The 16299-nt window shown below is 44.1% G+C and overlaps 1 protein-coding gene and 1 long non-coding RNA gene across 2 annotated transcripts in view; one reads left to right on the top strand and one right to left on the bottom strand.

Moving 5' to 3' along the window:
- LOC114361065 (227 kDa spindle- and centromere-associated protein) overlaps nt 1-15566 on the top strand; it is a 67620-nt gene extending 52054 nt beyond the window's left edge. The window contains exons 20-30 of the mRNA XM_028315984.1: nt 2770-2934; nt 4398-4515; nt 4765-4944; nt 7000-8723; nt 9626-9801; nt 10761-10871; nt 11464-11617; nt 13956-14017; nt 14681-14818; nt 15062-15181; nt 15440-15566. Of these exons, the coding sequence (XP_028171785.1) occupies nt 2770-2934; nt 4398-4515; nt 4765-4944; nt 7000-8723; nt 9626-9801; nt 10761-10871; nt 11464-11617; nt 13956-14017; nt 14681-14818; nt 15062-15181; nt 15440-15566 (3075 nt within the window). The remainder of the gene's footprint in view (nt 1-2769; nt 2935-4397; nt 4516-4764; nt 4945-6999; nt 8724-9625; nt 9802-10760; nt 10872-11463; nt 11618-13955; nt 14018-14680; nt 14819-15061; nt 15182-15439) is intronic.
- A 280-nt stretch (nt 15567-15846) lies between these two features.
- Nucleotides 15847-16299, bottom strand: part of LOC114361060 (uncharacterized) — a 1059-nt gene continuing 606 nt past the window's right edge. Inside the window, exon 2 of the long non-coding RNA XR_003656565.1 lies at nt 15847-16287. This is a non-coding gene — a long non-coding RNA (uncharacterized LOC114361060). The remainder of the gene's footprint in view (nt 16288-16299) is intronic.

The raw sequence follows: 16299 nt of genomic DNA, 5'->3' as shown, positions 1-16299 counted from the left end.
AGCTATCTATCAAGAAGCGAAGTGCGTAAATTGTTTTTCCAAGACGCGTTTGTTGTTAGTTTCAAAGCCGCTCGTCGCCGAAAATAACTGTGACACAAAGCGAACGAACTATGATATCAGGCGTTACATATACGAACTAACTATCAATGCGCTCTTGAACTAGATATTTTTAAATGGGTATATGCTTGTTTTTATCAAGTCACGGGTATCCGCTGTAAAATCCTTGTCTGTTTCACAATAGGTGCCATTGCATACCATTTCCCCCTGAAGATGGGAGAGTCTACTAGCATCATTAACATGAGAAAATGTTTTTAGTATGCAATAAGTGCTAGTGGAAATCGTTGTTTTGTCTCCATTTTCTGTGTCTTATTTGAATTCAAAGGTCAGCTTGCTTCACCTTTTTGTTCAACTCGTTCAAAAGACGTTTCAATTGGTTGAATACGACTTCAATTTAGCATCCTTACTGAATGCAATTGGAATTGTGCAAATAGTGCCAATCGTTATGTTTTTTTTATTTCTCATCATAGCATCGTTCAGCACAAATTACTTGTGCTGTTTCAACTTATTCGAATTTTCATCCTACAGGCTTGTTGGTCATGTCTTCGTAATTAGTTTTTCATTCGTGAATTTGTGTGATGAACAAAAGTTCTCGATTGTCTTTGCCAATGTCAAGATAGCTGTATATTCTGCCTCGCAAGATCTTTTGTTTATGTCTTATTTTCGTCGATTTTGTTGTACAAAACAGCTGATACAATGATAACACTGAGCCTTTTTGAACGTAATTAATCGAGTCTAATTATACAAGGCATTGTTCAACAGTGAATTTAAAAACACAAATGAATCTTCCTTGCTAGTAAACAGCATCTGATTCTGTTTATTCGTTATGACCCAAGTAAAATAAAAACTAGGAGATAATTTATTGTGTCTTTGCTACCTTTATGGGACTATTCCCTCTAGAAAACCCCTAGTTCCTACCACTGCAAATCCTGTGTAGCCAAGATCTTCAGCTTATCGTCAATGCAAATCCAACCAGTGAAGGTCACGTTTGTCCCGGGGGAAAGTTAAATTGTCATTGGACCGGAAAGAAATTAAACAGAAGAACTTAGAAGAAGTTCGAAGTTATAAGGTTCGAATTTCCTTCTGCTGTGTTTGGTCCAACTGCAAGAGTGCAGTCAGATTGTATAAATGTGTTGTTTATGTGTTGCTAGGAGCGTTAGCCCAGTTCCCTGGTGCAGGTGGGGTCAGATATTAATAGACGCAGACTGAACCGTCCGAATGACACCAACACTAATGCGATCTACATCTGGTACAATGACTGTGACATGTTATGTAAAAACAAGTGACATTCACAGTTCTGTTCCCCATGAAGAGCAACAATCGGAAAATTTATTCATGTCATTTTGGGTAATCCTAATTAAAAAGTCGCTATCGTTCTACATATTTAAGTTGGAAGGCAAAAATGATGAAAATCCCGAAATGTTAAGGAATTTTTCTCCAAGTAAAAATTTTACATGTCGGTAAATCAGTTATTGTTTAGAAAGCTTTCATTCCTTTGAGTTTGTTTCCCGGTTCAGCCGGGATCACAAAAGTGTATATTTAGCAGCCGGCTGAACTCGCTGAATGACACAAAGAGTGTTGTGAATTAGAACAATATCGCGGTCATTCACGTACAGTTGAAAACAATGTATTCGACTTTTTACGCTATTGCTGAAAAAATCTAAAATAAAATGTGGTAAATGTAACTCTATTTTTTATCTCTTCGTCTTGTTTGTACAAATACTGAATCGCTTCTCTTGTTGTCTACTCGTTATTATTGCTGTTTTTGTTGGTTCGTTAATTTCAGTCAAATGACTTCCACTGCTGGACATAGACCTCTCCCAAGGACTTCCACATTGTAGTTGGCCATAAAAAATCTTTATTCAGTAACTACAGAGCGTTTCTTAGTTTCATTTACATAAATAATATTATGACCATTTTTCATTGCATCATAGACAAATTACATTCATAGTAAATAAACATCGACAACCAATGACGCATGCGACTGATTGTTTCCGCGTGGAGTCCATCACCCGGCTGAATCACATCAATTGATCTAATTTATCGAGCAATGTTTGCATTTCCTTGGACTCCTATCGCCATATTTGTAATTTTATTTATTTTAAACACTGGCTTAGGTCACAACTTTTATTCTTCATGAAATATAAAATGTTTGTGCTCCTGTTTATTGTTGATCGGAGAGAGAACACCCTAAACATGCATTTAAAATAAACCATTTGAATGGTGTGACCGTTAAATCTAGTGTTATTTAGTACTAGCTAGTCTAAAGCATATTATTATTATAAATGTTTCCAATGCCATTATCGTCATTTTCGTACAAATAAGTCCATGACTTATTTTGCAGAAATTAACTACGATCCCCCGTTCCATAATATCTGAGCATCAGTGGCCTAAGGTCTTTGCCACACTGGCGGATTACAAGCGTTTTCAAAACGGAGGGGCGTCGCAGCAAACATGCCACGGCTGCGCGGTGGAAATGTCGCGAATGCGCAACGTTTCCGCCTAGAGTTTTCGCTTCGTGTTCGCTGCGCAGCCGCGACGTCTGCGTCGCCGCTCCCCTATACAAACGCTTGCAATTTGCCAGTGTGGCAGCTCACTAATAGATTCGTTAAAAGGGTCATTGTCTTATCCGTTCTCGCACCTCATTTTCCCTAACGTGTGTTTCTTTTGTTTTCGCTCTTCATCTTATCCTAACCCTCTGTCTTCCCTAAGGAGGTGCGCGCCGAGCGCGACGTGCTTCAAGTGCGCATGTCGGAGCAGGCGCTGAAGATCTCGTCGCTGTCGGCGCGCCTGCAGCAGCAGCGCAACGACGCCGAGGCGCTCGCGCACCACGCCTCCTCCCAGCTGTCCGTCCAGCTGCACGACGCGCGAGCAGAGGTAACCACCAACACAAGCTTCAGTACCCCAGACCTCGCTGATACTCGACTATTGTGGTGAACCCACTCGTGACAAGCATAGCAATCTGCCGGCTGGACAAAAGCAATAAAAATCATGACCCAGCTGCCATATCTTTGTTTTTTAAATAGCATCTCTAGTCATCTCTCCATGCTGCACGACGCGCTCGCTGAGGTTATAATGGTCATAGGGGAGAGTTCGGTATATTGTACCGCCGGGTAAATTGTACCACCCTCATATTTCGTAAAGTATTTATTGAATGTCTGTAATTGCAACACTCAGCGATACACAACTAAATTCAATTAATATCGGCCATGTGGTTTTTGCCGTGACAACGAACACGTGTGTTTTATTTTGAAAAGTATTTTTTCATTGTTTTCAAGTAACTTTTGACAATGCATATTTAGTTTGTAATTTTGTTAAATTTAATCACAGGGTGTTTCTAATATATTATTTAGAAGCGTAAATTAGTGCGGATTACAATTTTTTGAAACATTTTTCGGTATTTATAAGCTATATTTTTTACCGATTTTTTAAAAGCACTATCACCTAGTCGGCTAAATTGTACCACATCAAGTTGTATGGAACTTTACCAAAGGATTTTGAATTTTTTTTTAGTTAATCATATTTTGAAGTTATAATAGCGTAGTTATGTTTAACTAACAATAAATGAAAGCAAAATACTGGCAAAGTAGATTAAGTACAAGTGTGCGTTACGATAATTGAAATTACAAAACTTGTACTCAAAATCGTGATAACGTGTAAAACAATATCGATTGTCTATGTTATTAACTACTGTTTCTTTTCGTTTCCTTATTTTTTAAGAATGTATCGTATAATATTTTGCCATAGTTTTTTTATAGGCTTGAAATTTATTGAAATCCAATTTAGTAACCCAGTGGTACAAATTATCGAACCGGTTGGCTAAATTGGACCGATGCTCTGAGCTCGTATTTTGTTGATTTGTGCTAAATATACAACAATCATGTTAATTAATACTTATGAAATAGTAAGTTGAATAATTTATCTTTTATTATATACCATGAACATCAGCAAAAACAAAAGAAAACTATGTGTAAAATGGGATTGAAAAAAACTGGTCCAAATTAGCGGACTCTCCCTTATGATTTATTTAGCCTCTATCCATTCATTCACCCAATTTAACACAAGATTCATTCAACACTGTACTAGTTTTGTAAGTCTTGTATGTCAAATGAACACACGCTTATTCTGTACGATAATAATAAAGCTTCAAGTCGCTTACAGCAACGAAGCGTATACGACGGCACTACCCACGGCAAACTTCAATATTATTCATCATGCAATTGTGAAAAGAGGTCATTGCTCATTTCTATTACCTTTCCTCTGTCCTTAGATATTAGATCTTAGATCACCAGCACACTCAATATCTCTCAGTTGAGATTAATATAATATTGTTATTGCAGGTTCAGAAGTTGAAAGAAGACCTAGAATCGAAAGACAAACAGCTGCACCGGCTTAAACAGAATTTAGAGGAAAAAGACAAATTGAATGAACAGCATCAATCGTTGTATGGAAACTCATGTAAGTCCACCTTCAAATTGAATCAGTCATAATTAAACGTCACTTTTTGCTTATTTTTAGTCTATTCATAATGATTCAAAAGTCTTTTCCAACAGCAGATGCGCCCTGACTTTGATTTACTATTTAAAATAAAAATCAAGGTCTACAACAAAATCGTCGTTCTCAGCATTTTCACCAAAAAATAACCCATCTTTAGTTAATATAAACTTTTCTTTCTCATAGATCGTACCTATACCACTTTTAACACAGGCAATCCCAAAGACAAAGTGGTGATTCTGGAGCGCGAGCTGTCATCAGCGCAAACTCGCATTGCTCAACTAGAAGCCATCGCGCGCGGCCTCGAAGCTGATAAAGATGAGTTAAACTCGGCCCTGCGCGACCACCAGAGGGCGCTGGCCGAGAAGGAGGAGCAGCTACAGGAACTGCTGGGTGAGATAAGATATGATAAATGATTATGTACAGAGCATAAAGTTAATAATAAGTCCTTCGGAATAGAGCAACAACCACGAGCTGTCAAACGAAACCAATTTTGGATGACACTTGTGTGTCACTGTCAGTTATTTCACTGTTTTGTACAATAAGGGCTGCTTTTTCAATCATCTGATAACTTTTAACTGAAGAATAACTTTGGCATATTGACAGTTTCAGTATGGGAAATATGTCAAAATGACAAATTTATTCTTCAGTTAAATGTTAACTGATGATTGAAAAATCAGCCCTAAATCAATTACTGAACCAGTCACCACATTTCTCATAAACATCCACGATTTCACTCACGTAAAATCTGAAAATATATCAGTTCAAATGTCCAGCGTGCCACTGCGTGCCTCTGAACTATCAAATAGTTGCAAAAAATAGTTCTGTTTGACGTGACGGCGACGGCATCTTGCATCTTTTTTATCACTCAGTGTATCTGCTAGTGACATATCGCTCGCTTAGTTCTTTGTTGCTCTATTCCGCTAAGTATATTTACTTTATGGCACCGTGAGAAATTTTTTCATTTTTGGTTTATACAGGGAACAGAGTGCCTATTCTTTTAATGCTTACATGAAATCTCGCTAATGCTTTGGTTGTTTAATTAAATATAAGCGGCCGTGGCAAGATACCAAATCGAGCTGCCAAGAAAATATTTTTATTTATATTTCCGTAAAGCCAACTCGTCGGCTTATTAACGTGTTCGTAACCAAATATTATCATATGAAAATAAAATCTGCTTCGCACTTTCAGATTAAATACAAAAGCAGCACAAATATCAAAACAAATCAAACAATGTAGTGTTATTCTCAGATAGGCTAGGAGTTGGTTATGGCCCCATATTGAATAAAAAATTAGATTGTAAAATAATAAATAATTGTATGCCTGATGCATCCATTAGTCAAATAATAAATGGCATAAAAAAATGTAAACAATTACATAGCAAATCCATTTTAATTTTAATGTTAGGAAACAGTCAGAATATTAGTAGGAAAAATATTTTGCATAATTTTTCCATGCTGGCCAGCCTTAATGTTGAAAAGATAATTATGTGTGCCCTGCCATACTGTCAAAATGGCTCCTCAGATAATAACAAAAGTATTCACTTACTGAATACTCTATTATGTAACTTGACTGTTCGTCATAGCGACAAGTTTGTGTTTTTCGACACAAATAAATTTATTAATAATAAATTCTTATTGACAGGCAGCTCTTTACACCTGCCTCAAAGTATAAAATTAAAAGTTGCTACATTGTTAGCTTATAATATTAACTGTGTTATTAACACAAAACAAGTAAATTCAACTTTTGATATTATTAGTAGAAATACTAATATTTCTGTGACAACCTCTGATTTAAACTGAGAGGGACGACAACAGACAGGTCTATTAAAGGATTTAATATTGTTCATCAAAATTTACAAGGCCTGGCTGGCAAAGAATTAGAACTAGAATTGTTTTTAAAAAAATACAATGTTCATGTATTATGCTTAACAGAACATTGGCTTAAAAATTATGAATTAATGTTTTATGTAGGTAATCATATTAAAAGTACCTTAATGAAAAAGGGCTACTATAAAGTCGATGATTATTTAAAAGATAAAAATGTTTGGGATACTTTACTGCCTAGCTCGCATAAATATTTATAACTTTGTACATTTTAAAGCATGTAAACCTTTGAAAAAGAGGCTGACAATAGTGACTGAGTTTCTTGCGCTGCTTCTTCTCAGCACTGGCCCATTTATTGTCCTGAAGCAGTGGTAGGGTTAATACTGGGACGTGTAAAAGTGCTTTTTTTAAGCCTATTTACAGAAATAAATGAGTTTTATGAGTTTTTATGAGTTTTTTTAATATGACTTGTTTTCGTTAGCTTCCTGTGCCGATTCATTCATTGAATAAACATTTTGGATTAACTCCAACTCCCGCGCACTAATTTAGTCGAACAGATACGCCTAGACTGCGCGTCACCTAATTTACTATTTTATCACTCATAAATAACATTTCTTCACAGCGCTGAAACTGGACGATGACAACCAAAGGGAGAAAAGCGAGGACGGAGGGAAAGCGTCCGCTCGCACGCTCAGCGATATCGTGTCGATATCGGAGTTCGACGAGCAGGACTTGCAGATGAGGCGAGCGGAGCTCAAAGGTCACAATACGAGTCTGACGGGCGCGCCGCACGCGTCTGATTCAAGAGACAAAATGCTAAACAGGACGCTGCCTCCGGAACTGACGCGTCCGAACATGAGCTCCCTCAATATCGAGTACATCGACAGTCTGGACGCGCCGCATGGTACTCCCCGCGCCGATTCATTGCCCGCGCACCTCACCTCTACTCAAAACAAGGATAGATACAAACGCAACGTCAACGAGACCATGATGTTCGGAACCCTCGACAAGTTTGGAGAGAGCGTCAAGCACTCAACAGCTCAGAACATCCCCGATAACTGCTCCATGTACCCCAATAGAGACGTCAGCGAAAGTAAGGACCACAGCGTCGAACCAAAGAAGATCAACTTCTCCGTTGAACCTTCCCACGACAACAGAACGCACGACGAGGAGGAATTCACGTCGCTCAGAGAATTAGGAATCAGTTTAGACATCCGACAGGAGAATTTCCCGGATATTCTGACTCAGTTGAAACATGAAATCAAAAAGTCCCGAGCGGAGTTGGAGAATTGCAAATCTGAGCTGAAAAATGCCGAGGAGCAGCTCTGTGAGTTCCCAGCTTTGAAAGAGGAAGTGGAAGAGTTGAAGGGGCTATTGGAGAACACGATGGCCACCATGGAGACTGATAAAAAGTTCTACGAGAATCAACTGGAAAACTTCTCGTCGAACAAGAAGTTGCTGGAACAACGCTTGACCGAATTGACCCAGGAGGTCGGGGAGAAATCTAAGGACTTACATTTGCTCAAAGAAGATATTTTAAGAAGAGAGAATATGATTCTCGAACTCGCAAAGGAGAAGCGTAATTTGACAAACAAAATGACTGAACTCGAAGTAAAAATTGACGAACTGCAAAGCAGAAATAACGCATTAGAAAAATGTGAAACGGAAAATCACCAACTGAGAGAGAAATTGCAAGAAATGCAAAAACTCGAACAACTAGTTTCCGAGAAAAACCATCAAATAGACTCTTTGAATCAACATTTAGATAGATTAGACGATTTGCAAAGGTGTCTCAATGATAAAACCGAGGAATTAGAAAACTTGAAAGAAGCCTTAGAAGAGAAATCTAGCGAGGTCTTCCAAATGCAAGATACAGTAGAGGCTTTGAATCGGGACATCGCCAAGCTCAACGAGCATAATAACCAACTCAATGACAGCAACAAAGAATTAAAACTCAAACTTAGTAAACTAGAAAAAGAGCAAGAGAATGCTTCTCTAAAACTACAAAGTAGCGAGAGTGAGTTAGAAAGAGCTAACTCCCTAAACAGTGAATTAACATCGAAAATTGATGAGCTCAAATTGTTGACTGACAAATTAAAAGACAAAGAAACTGAAATTGAGATCTTACACGAGGACATAAACGCTTTCCACGAAGAAATAGCGTCATTGAAGGAGCAAATGAAGATGGTTTCGCGGAGTCCCTCGCCCAGGAGCAAGAATGGCGACGACAAGAAAGTGGCCGACCGGCAGGCGAGCAATGATAAGAAGCAGCTCGTCAAGATTAGGAAGCAAATATCGCTGCTGCAACACGAATTGGACTTCAACAAGAAGGAATTAAATGACAAGGTGAGTTGCATCTTATTCGATTACTATATAAATCATAATGTCAGTTAAATAGTTCTGCTCCAATTTAGGGACTGTGTATATATTCACATCAATTCTTATACACTCAAACATTTTGTGGTACAATTTATCGAATCATGGGCTTGAATTGATTGAGATTGAGTTTTGCCATTAATTTTACAATACGAGTCAGTTTAAATAATAACTATAAAATCTTACGAAGTTTCTGCTTTGTAACGTGATCAAGGGCTGATTTTTTAACCATCAGATATTTTTACCATTTTGACATTTTTCCCATACTGAAACTGTCAATGTTCCAAACTTATTCTTCAGTTAAGAGTAGGCGCACACCGTTGATTTTTCGTCGGCCGATAGTTTAGTCGGGCATTTGATCAGCATGAGAGTACGCACACTACGCCGATTCGATTTGGCCGATTCTTCATACAATTTAAAATCGGGTACAACTGTCGGCCAACTAAAAATCAACGGTGTGCGCCTACTCTAAAAGTTATCCGACGACTGCAAAATCAGCCCTAAATCGAGTATGTTATTTCAGTCAATCAGATATAAATATAAAATATAAATAAATAAATATCTTTGGACAATCTCACACAGCGCCATCTAGCCCCAAAGTAAGCAATTAATATGCTTGTGTTATGGGTGCTAGCTTAACGGATATACTACTTATATACTTTTTTTTTAAATACATACATATTATACATAGTAACACCCAGACCCGTCACAGAAATTAAAATTCATCATTTCAATTTCTGCCCGGCCGGGAATCGAACCCGGGACCTCTCGGCATAGTAGTCCGTTCTGAACCACTACACCAAACGGCCGACTAAGATTAAGACTAAGATACGTTGTTCATTTGATACTCATGACTTGCCCCACCCATCCAGGCCTTCGAGCTAGCAAAAGCGAAGCTGGACGTGACGGAGCTCCGCAACAACCTGGGCCAGGCAGCCAGCGCCGCCGCCGACAGGGAGCTGGCCACGGCTCGCCTGCAGCACGACCTGCAGGCCCTGGCTGCGGAGAAGGAGCAGCTGGCCGAGCAGCTGACGAACGTGTCTGCCAGGTAAGGACCGGGATTCATATTTGTGAGTCAAATAGCTCGCCGTAAAGTAGGTTTTTTTTTTTATCCACAACGAGGAAGCTCTTGGCCTGTATCTCACCTGATGGTAAGTGATGATCAGGCCGAAGGTGGAAGCGAGCTTCACCCGGAATCCTCAACCACGGAGGAACTGGCTATCTTACCTCTAACTGCCGGAACACAATAATGCTGTTAACATTGTTGTTATGGCGACAGACTTAGGTAAGATGGTGGTAGCTAGCCAGGCGGACTTAGAACAAGCCCTACCACCAACCAAACCGAACAGAAAAATCTGCCCCCACTGGGAATCGAACCCGGGACCTCTGCGTCTGAAGCAGGTGGTCTTACCACTAGACCACAGAGGCGGCGATGCATGCCTACTTGATGGACGATAGATCTTAAGAAAATATAGATTGTTTCATCCACGAAGACCCTCCCCACCATTAGTTGTTGCTGTTGTCCATTTTATTAGTTGTCGCGACTGTGCGACTGGCACCCGCAGTGAGTGCACGAGCCCGGTAGCAACATAATTACGCGCGAGCGATAAGTATGAGTAGCTTGGGGTCATTGGACAAAATTCTACGTGCTCACAGACCAGACTATACACGCTAAATCATCCATGAGTGCACACGCACACTATAATAATAACGCTCAGATTGCTCGGATCAAACTCCCCGCGCTTGCTTCGACCAAAAATGGGTGGGGCGCGTCTTCGTGGATGAAACTATCTATAGCAGCTGGCTGCTAACAGTTAGATGAAATAAGCAGGAGATCGTGTTTTGAGGCATTCTTTAGGGCTTACTTCCAGAAGCGGATTATGCCATTGACTGAAATTGTGATGATCAAAATTATCTCTGTGATACGATTTAATTCTCCATTTTGTAAGAGACAATTAAATATTACGTCATTGCTGTAATGTATCTAATTTGTGTTTGTCTTTGCAGAATAAGAGAAGAGTCAAACACGTCAGAATTAAAGGCGAAGCTGCGCGAAAAGACTGAACGATGCCAAGAACTGGAGAACGAACTACAGGACATGAAGGAGCTTGTTGACAGGTGAATGAACTATTCATTTAATTATAATAAAAATAATGAGGGTTTTTGACATGACATTGATAGATATGTCAAAATCCACCAATCACGCAGCAGTCAGACCCCACATCCACGTCCCGCCATCTAGCGGATCTTTCATACGCGAAAACCCTCATTGTTTTCGTTATTTTCAACCAAAAGACGTCCACTGGACAAAGTCCTCCAAGGATTTCCACAACGACCGGCCCTGCGGTCCAGGTACTTCCTATGACCTTCACCAGATCGTCGATCCACCTAAAGTTCGGTCGCCGAGCAGATACAATTTCGTCCAATGACCCCAAGCTAGCCATTCTTATTATTCGCACGTAACTATATTGCGGTCGCGACTGTGCGACGGGCGGCCGCAGTGAGTGTGGGAGCGCGATAGCAATATAATTACACGCGAGCGATCGGGATGGGTGGCTTGGGGTCATTGGACGAAATTCTATCTGCTCGGCGACCGGACTTTAGTGGGAGGCCTACCCACATTACTTCTTCCAGCTCATAGTCGCCACTCGAGAATTGTTTTATATCTCCCTATTTTTGGTCTGGAACTCATAAGCATCTTTGTGTTCAGGTTACGAGAAGCCGAAGCGAACGAAGCGCTGCAGCAGCATTCCTCGCGCGCGCTGGTGGTGAGCGGCAGCCGCTCGCCCACCGCCGAGCTGGAGCGCGCGCTGCGGGACCAGCTCAACTACTCGCACTCGCTCGACGACGACATCTGCGAGCAGGTGAGCGAGCGAAGCGTGCAGCAGCAGTAGCGAGCGCTGGTGGTGGCACCGCCGAGCTGGAGCGCGCGCTGCGGGACCAGCTCAACTACTCGCACTCGCTCGACGACGACATCTGCGAGCAGGTGAGCGAGCGAAGCGTGCAGCAGCAGCGAGCGAAGCGTGCAGCAGCAGTAGCGAGCGCTGGTGGTGGCACCGCCGAGCTGGAGCGCGCGCTGCGGGACCAGCTCAACTACTCGCACTCGCTCGACGACGACATCTGCGAGCAGGTGAGCGAGCGAAGCGTGCAGCAGCAGCGAGCGAAGCGTGCAGCAGCAGTAGCGAGCGCTGGTGGTGGCACCGCCGAGCTGGAGCGCGCGCTGCGGGACCAGCTCAACTACTCGCACTCGCTCGACGACGACATCTGCGAGCAGGTGAGCGAGCGAAGCGTGCAGCAGCAGCGAGCGAAGCGTGCAGCAGCAGTAGCGAGCGCTGGTGGTGGCACCGCCGAGCTGGAGCGCGCGCTGCGGGACCAGCTCAACTACTCGCACTCGCTCGACGACGACATCTGCGAGCAGGTGAGCGAGCGAAGCGTGCAGCAGCAGCGAGCGAAGCGTGCAGCAGCAGTAGCGAGCGCTGGTGGTGGCACCGCCGAGCTGGAGCGCGCGCTGCGGGACCAGCTCAACTACTCGCACTCGCTCGACGACGACATCTGCGAGCAGGTGAGCGAGCGAAGCGTGCAGCAGCAGCGAGCGAAGCGTGCAGCAGCAGTAGCGAGCGCTGGTGGTGGCACCGCCGAGCTGGAGCGCGCGCTGCGGGACCAGCTCAACTACTCGCACTCGCTCGACGACGACATCTGCGAGCAGGTGAGCGAGCGAAGCGTGCAGCAGCAGCGAGCGAAGCGTGCAGCAGCAGTAGCGAGCGCTGGTGGTGGCACCGCCGAGCTGGAGCGCGCGCTGCGGGACCAGCTCAACTACTCGCACTCGCTCGACGACGACATCTGCGAGCAGGTGAGCGAGCGAAGCGTGCAGCAGCAGCGAGCGAAGCGTGCAGCAGCAGTAGCGAGCGCTGGTGGTGGCACCGCCGAGCTGGAGCGCGCGCTGCGGGACCAGCTCAACTACTCGCACTCGCTCGACGACGACATCTGCGAGCAGGTGAGCGAGCGAAGCGTGCAGCAGCAGCGAGCGAAGCGTGCAGCAGCAGTAGCGAGCGCTGGTGGTGGCACCGCCGAGCTGGAGCGCGCGCTGCGGGACCAGCTCAACTACTCGCACTCGCTCGACGACGACATCTGCGAGCAGGTGAGCGAGCGAAGCGTGCAGCAGCAGCGAGCGAAGCGTGCAGCAGCAGTAGCGAGCGCTGGTGGTGGCACCGCCGAGCTGGAGCGCGCGCTGCGGGACCAGCTCAACTACTCGCACTCGCTCGACGACGACATCTGCGAGCAGGTGAGCGAGCGAAGCGTGCAGCAGCAGCGAGCGAAGCGTGCAGCAGCAGTAGCGAGCGCTGGTGGTGGCACCGCCGAGCTGGAGCGCGCGCTGCGGGACCAGCTCAACTACTCGCACTCGCTCGACGACGACATCTGCGAGCAGGTGAGCGAGCGAAGCGTGCAGCAGCAGCGAGCGAAGCGTGCAGCAGCAGTAGCGAGCGCTGGTGGTGGCACCGCCGAGCTGGAGCGCGCGCTGCGGGACCAGCTCAACTACTCGCACTCGCTCGACGACGACATCTGCGAGCAGGTGAGCGAGCGAAGCGTGCAGCAGCAGCGAGCGAAGCGTGCAGCAGCAGTAGCGAGCGCTGGTGGTGGCACCGCCGAGCTGGAGCGCGCGCTGCGGGACCAGCTCAACTACTCGCACTCGCTCGACGACGACATCTGCGAGCAGGTGAGCGAGCGAAGCGTGCAGCAGCAGCGAGCGAAGCGTGCAGCAGTCGCAGCGAGCGCTGGTGGTGATTTGATAGCGGCTGATGGAGACTAAATAAACAATAAACCTGCTTGCATCATTCCAATAAGGTCTCCTGCGCACTAGATAGCCTGGCTGTAGCAGCATTCCAAAATACGAACACTCTTGGCTGCCTAGTACGCGGGCATAAAATATGGTCGACTGGTTGCCGCAGCCAGGCTGTCTAGTGCGTGGGAGGCCTAAGACAACACAATCTGATAGAACATGCCACCAGCAAAAAGAAAAGTTAATTTTCATAAGGCATAAGTACTTGAGTTCAATTTTCGACAACTGACGTACAAAACAACGAAGGACATATTTCCATGCACACGACCGAACCTTGGCAATGAAAATTTGACTGACACGCACATTTTCCGATTACTGATGTAACCGGCTCGGTCACGAACTTACCGAATATCTTGTCGTTTCAGATCCTATCGGCGAGCAGCGACGACCGCGAAGACATTCCGCGCCTCGCTTTGAACATATCAAAGTAAGTTTTAATATTTTTTAACTATATTGGTTCTAAGACTCTTTAACAGTAGTTTAAAAAGTACCATTTCATAATCACAAGTATAATGACATAATTTATTGCACAATTGATTTTCAATGTGGTATATTGGTTCAAAAATTCTTAAAATGTTTAAAATGTACCATTTCATAATCACAAGTAATATAATACTATAATTTTTTGCACAATTACACATAAAAGTTTATTTCATTCCAGCATTTTTTAAAAAAATTATTAGATTTTATTAATTTTAAATAGAAGAGTCGTATTATCATAAAAAGTGTTGTCAATTGATTGGTGAAGTACCTGCCTTATTGCATAAAACAAACACGGTATACTTTATACGTCACGCTGCACGCAGCTTTCTTACGTGGGCAGTTAAACATTGCGCTCACAGTTGGCTTAGGATGCGCGCTCGATTTTAGACCAGTAGGCTTAAGATGCGTGCCGCGATAAGCGGTTATCACGCTATTTTATCGATTATGCCCATACATTTTGACGTCGATAAAATTTATCACGGCGCGCATCTTAGGTCTACTGATAAGCTAATCGAATCGATAAAATGCCTCGAAAAGAAGTCGTGGTGCGCATTTTAGGCCAATTGTTGACGTTTAGACGGTAGTTTCATATCTCATTATGTGCCAGGTCCTCGTCGTCGATCCACTCGTCCTCGTCGGAGCGGCTCCACCGACTGCGGGCGGACAACGACAAGCTGCAGGTGCAGGTCAACAACCTCGAGCTGCGGCTGCGGGACAAGGACGCGCTCATCACGGAGCTCAACAGGTAGGCTGTGGCAAACTGAACTCTATGGCTGTGTCGTAAGTGCTAAAGCCTGGTCCGTAAGCACGTAGAATTTTGTCCAATGACCCCAAGCTTATGGGGTAATTATGTTGCTGTCGCGCTCGCACACTCACTGCGGCCGCCCGTCGCACAGTCGCGACAGCAATATAATTACGCGCGAGCGATAAGGATGGGTAGCTTGGGGTCATTGGACAAAATTCTACGTGCTCACGGACCAGGCTTTAGTCTACAACACTCGTCGGAGCGGCTCCACCGACTGCGGACGGACAACAAACTGCAGATGCAGGTCAACAACCTCGAGCTGCGGCTGCGGGACAAGGACGCGCTCATCGCAGAACTCAACAGGTAGGCTGTGGCAAACTGAACTCTATGGCTGTGTCGTAAGTGCTAAAGCCTGGTCCGTAAGCACGTAGAATTTCGTCCAATGACCCCAAGCTACCCATCCTTATCGCTCGCGCGTAATTATGTTGCTGTCGCGCTCGCACACTTACTGCGGGCGCCCGTCGCACAGTCGCGACGGCAATATAATTACGTGCGAGCGATAAGGATGGGTAGCTTGGGGTCATTGGACAAAATTCTACGTGCTCACGGACCAGGCTTTAGTCTACAACACTCGTCGGAGCGGCTCCACCGACTGCGGGCGGACAACGACAAGCTGCAGATGCAGGTCAACAACCTCGAGCTGCGGCTGCGGGACAAGGACGCGCTCATCACGGAGCTCAACAGGTAGGCTGTGGCAGACTGAACTCTATGGCTGTGGCATAAGTGCTAAAGCCTGGTCCGTAAGCACGTAGAATTTTGTCCAATGACCCCAAGCTTATGGGGTAATTACAGCCTTGGCCAAAAGTATTGAGCACCCCCTAAATACTGCTTATACATGATAACTATAAAAGATACTCAAAGATATTTGATAAAAACCTTTCCTTGACAGGTTTTGAAACATAAACTCACGGCACAACGTGCAATAAAACACGTTTCGAGATGTTTAGCTATGATACTGTAGTATTGTTAGTCTTTGAAAAATCATAAAAAAACTTCTTCCGACCTCGCTGCTGAGTTATCAGCTGAAATTAATACGCCAATTTCTGCAAGAACAACTCGCAGAAGACTCCAAGAAGCTGGGCTTAAGGGCTATACAGCCAGAAAGAAGCCATGGCTCTCAGAAAAGACCAAAACAGCTCGTTACGAGTAGGCTTTAAAATACCAAACTTTCACTGAGGAAGATTTGAAAAACATTGTGTGGTCAGATGAATCAAACTTTGAGGTAAGTTAGCCAATATCATGTAATAACAATACGCGACAATAATATTATAAAACTATATTTGTAAAAATAAATATTGGACCGAAAAACACTTAACAAAATTTCGTTACTTTACAGATTGTTGGCACACCTGGTGTGACATTTGTCCGTCGTCGAGTAGACGAAGAATTTACCCCGGAGTGTGTGGTACCTACCGTCAAAC

Source organism: Ostrinia furnacalis, unplaced genomic scaffold (assembly GCF_004193835.3).
Source record: "Ostrinia furnacalis isolate ACB-3 unplaced genomic scaffold, ASM419383v2 OfSCF5400, whole genome shotgun sequence".
In the NCBI taxonomy this organism is placed as follows: domain Eukaryota; kingdom Metazoa; phylum Arthropoda; class Insecta; order Lepidoptera; family Crambidae; genus Ostrinia; species Ostrinia furnacalis.
Note: the sequence above shows the minus strand (reverse complement) of the source record. Positions and strands in the feature narration are given on the sequence as shown.